The 9,764-nt window shown below is 42.6% G+C and overlaps 1 protein-coding gene across 1 annotated transcript; it reads left to right on the top strand.

Annotated features, from left to right (window-relative positions):
• Window positions 1-407: 407 nt before the first annotated feature.
• Window positions 408-2,053, top strand: GAMMA-TIP (gamma tonoplast intrinsic protein). The gene is made up of 3 exons (XM_078571518.1): window positions 408-619; window positions 702-952; window positions 1,527-2,053. The coding sequence occupies exons 1-3, from the start codon at window positions 487-489 to the stop codon at window positions 1,896-1,898; spliced, it is 756 nt and encodes a 251-aa protein (XP_078427644.1). The 5' UTR covers window positions 408-486; the 3' UTR covers window positions 1,899-2,053.
• The last annotated feature ends 7,711 nt before the right edge of the window (window positions 2,054-9,764 follow it).

The raw sequence follows: 9,764 nt of genomic DNA on the forward strand, positions 1-9,764 counted from the left end.
ACCACTCGCTTCGCCATTCGGCGATAACGCCGATTCTTAATCAATCAGAGAGACGCTTCTAGAAGGCTGCAACGGAGACTCGGAAATCGGGTCTGTTCATCATTAGAAGAAATCATCTTGAACGCGATGATTAGGTGCAGGTGTGGTGTTTTCCTGATTTTATGATTTTATTAGATTTGGTTTAATCTTATGACGATGGAAATATTCTAGAGTCCAGAAGTCGAATGTAGTTTCTTGGAGTTTCTTTTTCGGAATAACTGAGGTTAATTCAGAAGTTTGGACCCACAGAGGTCGATTAAGCCATTAAATAAATTTGTGGAGTAGATAAGACCGCCGGCGGGGGAAGAGGGGCAAGATAGGGTCCCAGTTGGCAGCCTGCCGATCGATTAGTATAAATAAGATTAGAGAGAAGCGAGACGAGAAAGCCTGCCGCAAAAAAGTCTCTCTCCCTCTTCCTCAACTTTGAGAGTTTGAAGAAAGAAGAGAATGCCGATCTCACAGATCGCCGTGGGTAGGAGAGAAGAGGCGACCCACCCGGACGCCCTAAAGGCCGCGGCAGCCGAGTTTTTCTCAACTCTGATCTTCGTCTTTGCTGGCCAGGGCTCCGGCATGGCCTTCAGTACGTAGCTATAATTGTCATAATAATCATCATCATCATCTTCTTCTTCCTCTTCAAAGCTAATTTGGGTTGGTGAACGCAGACAAGTTGACCAGCGACGGAGCGACGACACCGGCGGGGCTCGTGGCGGCGGCGCTTGCCCACGGCTTTGCCTTGTTCGTTGCCGTCTCCGTTGGCGCCAACATCTCCGGCGGCCACGTCAACCCCGCGGTCACTTTCGGTGCTTTCATCGGCGGGAACATCACCCTTCTTCGCGGTCTTCTTTACTGGATTGCCCAGCTACTCGGCTCCACCGTTGCCTGCCTTCTCCTTCAATTTGCCACTGGTGGACTGGTCCGTCTCTCTCTCTCTCTCTCTCTCTCTCTCTCTCTCTCTCTCTCCCTCTCTCTCTCTCTCTCTCTCTCTCTCTCTCAATCTATCAATCTCTTTCGACCGCTCTAGCTCTCTCTCTCTTTCTCTCTCCGATTCCTATCTATCTCATACTACCTCCCTTGTTCTTTCCCTCTGTCGTTCTCTATCTCTCTCTCTATTTCCTATCCCTCTCTCTCGATCAATCTATCTCTCTCTACCTCCCACTCTCTCTTTTTTATTGCACACACTCTCTCTCTTTCTATCCTACTTTCTCTCTACCTCTCTTTTTCCATCCATCTCTCCAACTACCCCATTTTCTCTCCCTACCTCTCTTACTATCCACGTATCCCTATCTATCCTTCTTTCTCTCTCTACCTCTCTCTCTCTCTCTCAGATAGATCTATCTATCTATCTATCTATATCTGTATGAGTGTATCTATTTTATACATATATATATCTACGTATAATATGTAGGCATGTATGTATGAATGTATGTATCAGTGGCTCTCTCCTTCGTCATCTCTCTGGGCTAACCCAAAAACTGCATGGCTTGCAGGCGACAGGAACATTCGCTCTCTCCTCCGGAGTGGGCGTATGGAACGCAGTGGTGCTGGAGATCGTGCTCACCTTCGGCCTAGTCTACACCGTCTACGCCACCGCCATCGACCCGAAGAAGGGCAGCCTCGGCACCATCGCCCCCATCGCTATCGGCTTCATCGTCGGCGCCAACATCCTCGTCGGCGGCGCCTTCGACGGCGCCTCCATGAACCCTGCCATCTCCTTCGGCCCAGCCCTCGTCAGCTGGGACTGGACCAACCACTGGGTCTACTGGGTTGGCCCTCTCATCGGCGCCGGCATCGCCGGTGTCGTCTACGAGCTCCTCTTCATCTCCCACACCCACGAGCCCGTCCCCTCCAGCGACTTCTGAGCCCGACCCGGCTATTGAAATCCCTTCTCGTACCCTCTCTCGTCTGCATGTACTCTTCTCCGCCTCCTTCGTCGTCTTCTTCCTTCTCCTTCGTCTCTGGATCTCTTGGACTTGATTGTTTCTTCGATAACGTTGTCGTGGTCTTTGTTTTTTCTTGGGAATCTGTCGAGAAGATGGAGGAAGCTAAGCACGCGTGGCTGATTAATCGCTGTTCATGGGTACCTTCCAATTTGTCATCCGTCCTCCGTTCCCAGATCAAGCGCGGTTCATGTACGGGTCCCTTTGTCCTGCGAACTAAGCAGAACGCTATGATTTGTACCAGATGGCTGACTCTTGGGTGAGACGCGTTTAGTCCCGTTTTCGTCATGTTCCAGTCCGTCGCTTTCATCGGCGCTGGATTCACGTGGCCCCTTGTCCATCCTATTCATGCTTTGTCCCTATTTCCATCGCTCTTGAACCGACATAATGAGATGATGTCGAGATCTCAGGAATATGCGATTGAGTTGTGCCGAATGGAAGTAATTTATCGATGTAAGGAATTTACTGTCTAATCCATTGATTTGGCGCAAGAAAATAAAAGTTGTAGCTACGTATGTTGGCGTATGAACAGAGAGAGAGTAGAGAGAGATGAAAAATTGATGTATTCCTGAGATCTCGACATCATCTCATTATGTCAAGAGATCTCGACATTCCTATTGCATCCCAGTCAAGAGATATTTCTCCTCTCGGAGCTCCATGATTATCCATACTGCGATAGCTACCGTCCACGCTGGCCGTATGAAAACGAGGGCTCTACTTTGTACACAGTTCTAATCAGAAATTGAAAATAAAATCACTTTACAAGACTGGTCTAAGGAAGAAAGAACCGGAACGGATAAGCACGAATACTGCGATTAGCCTTGCTAGAAGAACGATGATAACGACCAATATATAGATGCAGTGCGTGAACTTTACCTAACCCACTAAGTTAACATTGAATATGTTGGCATTAGCGGACGAAATGATAGCCAACAGGAAGCGCCAGCAAAAAAGTTGTCCTGATTTAGGATGTTGGGGAAACTTCGCATTAAATTGCTCTGGTGCATGTGACTTGTCTTTGGCTAATCAGCGTTGGAAGCCCACCAATTTTTTTTACTGAGAAACTTTTTTCTAGCCGAACCAATAAACACCCACTTACAATCCTCTGGCTCAAAACCTTTGCTAAGAAGAAACTTGAACCAGAGTAAAAGATCTCATAACCGCAATGGATCTACGTTGTAAAAAGTATAGTTGTGACCTTGTGCTCCGAGTAATGAGTTTTATGATCTATTCAATGGCAAATGTACGACGAGAAAGGATAAACTTCAACGGCACACCTTAAAAAAAGAGTTTTCCTTGTCCTAAGTGGAGCAAGTCTGGACCAAACAAAAAATAATTCAGAAAAGACACGATTATTATTCTAATTTTGACACAAATACTCATGTATATATCTTGAAGCTAATAAATATAAAAATTCTAGTACCTTATCACATTTGTTTGATAGGTATACTTTAGACGGATAACATTTGTTCAATATATTTTTAGTCAAAAAGTAACTGAATGCTACATTGTGCATTAACATACTCATCGAGGCTAATCAATGATCTGGCATTATCTATTGTGAGCACACCTAAAGTATTTCATTTATTCAATTCCTAACCTAATCAGAATTTAAACACTTGTTCCGATTTTCACTATTATCAATATGGGATAAATTCTAACCCCTTTCTTTCAGCACCGTGTCAGGCCAGGCTGAGAAGCAACAAAGGGGATCGAGGTCAGCTGGGTTGCGATTTTTAGAAGATTACAAAGGAATTATGACCGGGCTTGAGACTGACACCAACCCCCCCCCCCGAAAGCCCATGTCCCATCGGGACAATTTTAAGTTAGCCGACGAGATCCTGAGAATGGGCTTTGGAGCTAAGTATGGACCCTAACGTGGAACTTAAGCCACTGCCATCGGCATTGAAATATGCCTTCTTGTGTCAAGGACAAGAGAAACTGGTAATTATATGTGCCCCGCTTACATTTGACCAAGAGGACAGACTACTCAACCTACTTACAACACATAGTCGAGCTCTAGGTTGGTCACTCAGTGATCTCAAAAGACTAAACCCAACTATGTGCATGCATAGGATTTACCTCAAAGAGAATGCAACCTAGTGAGGGAAGCTCAACAATGACTAAACCTAAGGTTTGGGATGCAATAAATGATGAGTTTATAAAGGGGAGGAGATCAAACTAGACTTCATAGCAAGTGGAGAGTCTACATCGACTACTGAAAATTGAACTCCTCCACAAAAAAGATCATTTTCCTCTTCCTTTATCGATCAGATTCTTAAAAGTTTGGTACACAAATCATATCACTAATTTTTAGATCGTAATTCAAGGTGAAATTAGATTGCCATATCCCAGGTGACCAAGAGAAGACCACCTTTAGTTGTCCATTTGGGACTTGTGCATTCAAACAAATGTCACTTGGGCTATGTAGTACCCCAGAAACTTTCTAGAGGTGCATGACTATGATCATCTCAGACCTCATTGGAGAAATAATGGAGGTTTTTATGAATGACTTCTCAGTCTTTGGCATGATATTTGATAAATGCATGTCCAAATAAGCGAACGTTCTAGCCATTTGCATATAAAAATGATTGGTTCTTGACGAACCTATTGTGGGTCATCAAATTTTTTAAGGGCATACATTCTCAATTAGAACGTGTTTCAAAATTATTATATTTAATGGACTTAATTATCACAAGTGGCTAGATTACATTTTTTATGGCAGAATATTAATAAAAATAAAATTAAGAAATATGGTTTTTAAGAGGCCAAGAGCCAGCAACTCAAGCCAGCCACAAGCTTAGGAGCACAGAACGCTGAAGCTGGCCTGCAATCAGTGAGCGCTGCCGTACACTGAGCCGCACAAAGAGGCCTCAAAGGCTTGCACAAGGAGCCACCTAAGGCCTACATAAGGAGCCATCAGAGGCCCACATTCACTAGGCCAAATATGCACAATATCATGGGCAGCACACACACATAAGAGGGAAAGTAATTCATTTATTCAAATCAAAACCTAATCATAATTTAAAGACTTGTATCAATTTTTAGGAGGATTAATATGAGATAATTTTTAACCCATTTCTTTCAGCGCCATGTCAGGCCAAGACAAGATGCAACATATCGGGTCACATCGGATTGTGGATTGCGGCCAAGCCGAGATGCGACAATAGGTGATTGCCACCCATTGGGTTGTCATCTTTAGAAAATTACCAAGGAATTATAACCAGGCTTCAAACTGACCTGGCCCAAAGCCTGTATCATATCGGGTCTGTTTTAAGTTAGCCAATATAATCTTTGTTACATCCTAGGAGGTGATAACATGCTATCATGATACACATTAATGCCATTTATAACCAATATTGAAGCCTAATTCATACAAATTTGATGCACGTTAGTCAACAATTTTCTCATTTTGGCATTCATTCTATTTCTTCACCTGTTTGCTCTTTTTTGAGATTTTAACATTAATATGATGTGATTATAGTTTTCATCTTTCTCAAGGTCAAAACTTTGGGAATTAATCAATTTTTTTGGAATTTGATGATTGCAAGAGCCAGGTTAAGAGATTTCACAGCTATAGGTCAGTGCACGTCGAGAGCAACGAACATTTTAGGATCAGGGTGCCAAGCTTGGCACTAAATTTGAATGTGTGAATTTCTTATATTTGAAATTTAGGATGATTGAACTCAAAGCCCTCCAACGATAGAAGAATTTGTGAATATTTCACCCAATTTGGAGAAGTCAATAGGGAGATATGCCTGCGCGAAATTTTTATTTTACTATAGTTTTTATTATCTCTATGAGTAATTTGGTGCCCATGTGGGCACACATCCCATGCTTGCGTGGTGCATGTGTGGAATGCATGAGAGAGACTTTAATAATAGTCGAAATTTTATTCAGATATCGGGCATGTCAATTATTCAGTGCGGGACTAAAGTGTCCCTTTTTTTCATGTCTACAAGTCGTGCCCTTTGTTGGATATGGCATCATGATGAAAGCAAATTGTGTATTAATTTTTAATGTATTTCTAATTTTAATTTGCCTAAAATCAAATAAATTTGATAAAAATATAAAACTCACTCAGACATATAGATGAAGTAAGGTCATCTCCATAGGGACTGGCCTCTATATGTGAATTTAATAGTTGAGTTATAGTACATGAGCAATAATAATAATACTAAAGATAGTGAATGTAAGAGGGGATAAGTAGTCAGTAATCAGGGAAGATTATCTAGTGGAATAGGGAAGTAAAGATAATAACGAATAATGATGAATAGTAAATGATAAGAAAGAAAATGAGACAGAGAGAAAATATAACGTATTATTTATAGTTTTGGGTAGCTCTTCAAGATAATAAGAAAGATGGATATTGAGATGAATTAATAGAATTGTAGTTAAGAAGGATGTTAGAATAAGTAATGGACGAAGTATAGAAGGTTAATTATATATATAGAGTAGTAAAGTCCTATGAATAAGTGTCACATGGTCAAATCCCGAGCTAGGACAAATGCTCGAATCTGGCGATTGTCAGCCTCAGTGCCTGAAGTACAACATTGAGAAGCCTTGATCTCTTGCAATGGAAGTTTTTTGCAATAGCTTAAGTATGCATAGAAGGGGCTAGAGAGGATGGGGACATAGTCCCGTTAGGGAATAGGGTCATTGCATTAATATCATGAAGATGTTACGCCGTAGCATAAAGCATTACATGGGGGAAGACGAGGGATGATACCAAAGTAACTAGACAAGGCTCAACGCACCTTGGTAGTCTCGCTCTTGCACCTTCAGCACATGTACGCCCGCCTGCCTTGCCGTTACATGTGTGCCCCTTGGTCGGGTGCCACACGCCAGTGGGCTTGGAGATCACACACGTCACCCAGCCTTGGGGATTACACACGCCATCGGCACCCGCGCTGATACCTATCACGAGGTTTGCTTGGACGCCGTCATGATTGGCACCTCAAGCTGGGTGCTACGCACCCAGTGCTCCCTGTAGGGGGCCACGCGCCCGCATTGTCTCAGCGCTCTCTGTGCACCAATGCCTCAATCTCGTGGTGGGATTTCTCCTGCCCCATAGCCTGCACACGAGATGCGCGCGCGCCGCCACGCGGCTTCCCACACAACTCCGCGCGCAGCGCCGCGGCACTACATCACAGCCTGCATGTCCCGCACATGCGCGTGGCGCTTGGCGCCCGCACGCGCCCTCTCGCCGACCCATGCACCCAACACGCACAGGCCTCCCCCTGATCTGCCGTGCCTAAGTGCCGACGGGAACGTGCACCACAAGGGTGATGGCCTAAAAGATCAGGGTTGTGCATCACCACCCATAGTGCATTGCAGAATCACACAAAATAGAACTCAGTCATTAAATATTGTGAGTTCACATGCAAACATGCCCCCCCAATAAGCACGCAGGCCTCTGCGAAGGAATGATGCCTAGTTAGAGGCCTAACAATAAATGATAGGAAGTTATTTACTGAACAATTAGTGAGCTATATGAGAATAGGAGGTGACTGATATTAAGGTTTAAGTGAAATTGGGAATAAGAGTATATAGAAATAAGGGATAACTAGTTAGTTTATAGAGGTATTTAGTTTAGTAAGAGGTAGGAGGAAAAATAAAAAGAGAGAATAATTATTATAAAGATAAAAGGAAGTATTAGAAGTTGAATGATAGCTTTGAATGGATGACAAAATCTGTCAATATATGTATACGCTTGACTTTTAAGAATAGAGAAGATAGGTGGAAGTCTGGAGATTACTTACTTAGTAAGTGAACTAATTAGATAGTTCAGAAGAATATGCAAGATAGTATAGCTAATTAGATAGCTGGAGGAATTATTTTTTGGTTTAGTTTAGAAAATCTTAAGTGAAAATGATAGTAATAAGAAAATAGAGGGGAAATAAGACAAAGTAAAAATGCTAACAACAATATTACGGATAAATATTATAATTACTAAGTTAATTATAATATTAGGACATGACTTATCTAGGTTTAGTACTTACTATATAGATATATATATATATGTATATATATATTTTACATATTTTTATACCGCATAAAATTGAAGCTAGGGGTTAGTTTTGTCGAACACCTTGGAGGTGTTCAATAGAATGCCTCTATGAACCTGCAAGGCCACAATAGATTCAATATGTATGCATATTTTGTAGCTTTTTATAAGAAAAAATTGAACTGAATTATATAACTTGATGAGATATATTGGATGCGCACATGGCGCTCGATGAAAGGCTTAATAGAGATTATGGTATTGACTTTGATAAAAGCTGATTTGAGGAATGATTGAAATAACTGGAATCAAGTCGAGGATTTATTTTAATCAAATGAGACATAAATCAAACTAGAAGCTTACTAGATCCGCCCTGAATTGATGAGTAAGGGTGGCAGCGCCTGTCGCGATGCCTAACCTCTATGTGCATCTTTCCCCTCTCCTCTCTCCCTTGTTGATGCAGAGTCTTGACTTCCTCGGCCTTCCTTGACTCATCCCTCAGTTTTCTGCACTCGCCGAAGCTATCATGACATCATAGCTTGCTTCCAACCTCGAAAAGGGATCTCTACCAGCCTTGTTTCTTCTTGCGATGAGAGATGAACATTTGTGCTCCAAAATCACCCTTTAATGGATTGAGAGAGGTCCTCTCGACCCCTTAAGGGAGCAGGCTTGATCCAATGGCCCTCTAGGGCTGTTGGATCGGCCTGTCGTCCTCTCATGCATGGCCTCCGCTGGCTGGCCGACACAGACGACGGCTGGCGGGGCAAAGAAGACAATATTGCCCCCTAGCCGTTTGATTTCCCTTTCACATGGGTTGACGACTACAATTAAATCAGAGCCATGGACCTATTTTTAATCGGTGTACCCTTTTTACCACATCAATTGCCTTGTCACGATACCGCGTTAGCCATGGCATCAACTGCCCATTCCCTAAATCGTCTATTCGATTGCCTTGTCAAGATACCCCGTCAGCCATGGCATCAACTGCCCATTCTCTAAATCGTCTACTCAATGGTCCATTCATCCTCATCACTCACGTTAGCCTTTTAGAAGGCCTGAAAAAGAAATAAGAAAATTACTAAATATTGTGAATAGATCCAACCATTTAATGTTCCTTAAGAAAAGCAGTTGGTTCAGATCACGTCCGTCCTCTTAAAAATTGCCTAAAATTACAGAGGCTTCGGGCTGGGTCAACTTGAGGCCCAATTACAATTTCTTCTTTAATTTCTTAAGCTTTCAGCCCTTTGAGCCTCAATCACTTTTAGTATATATGGTCCTTTCCCTACACAAATCTGAATTCTACAAAACATCTATTATCCCATATCGGGGAAATACAAAATATCAAATAGCATATAAATTGAATTTTCCTCTTATTCTTGAATTTACTTGAACTCTCTCACGTGCGTTCACAGACTTCTTCTTTGTCTCTTTGGGCTTACTATTGGGCCTTTTGGAGTTTATCTTGGTGCGGGATAAGTGAGCCAGCGATTGTGCCGTCTGTGGCGGTGCTCGCCAGCTATGTTGGGTTTGGTGCCTTGGTTCGTCCATGGAAAACATGTTTCCATGGATGTGGAAGCGTGTCGATTGATTCACAATCGATCTTCAAAATAAAGAATTGAATGTACCTTTTGGGGAACTTGTTCCACCCTTAACCTTGCTGCTCTGAGATTTTTCTGAAGCTGTTCATGTGTCTGGCCTCTAGAAGTATCCACACGATCACTCGGCACTTGGATCTCCACGTCTTCTTCTTCAACTCTTATTGAAAATCTAGAAGATCTTCTGAC

Source organism: Wolffia australiana, chromosome 2 (genome assembly GCF_029677425.1).
Source record: "Wolffia australiana isolate 7733 chromosome 2, ASM2967742v1".
In the NCBI taxonomy this organism is placed as follows: Eukaryota; Viridiplantae; Streptophyta; class Magnoliopsida; order Alismatales; family Araceae; genus Wolffia; species Wolffia australiana.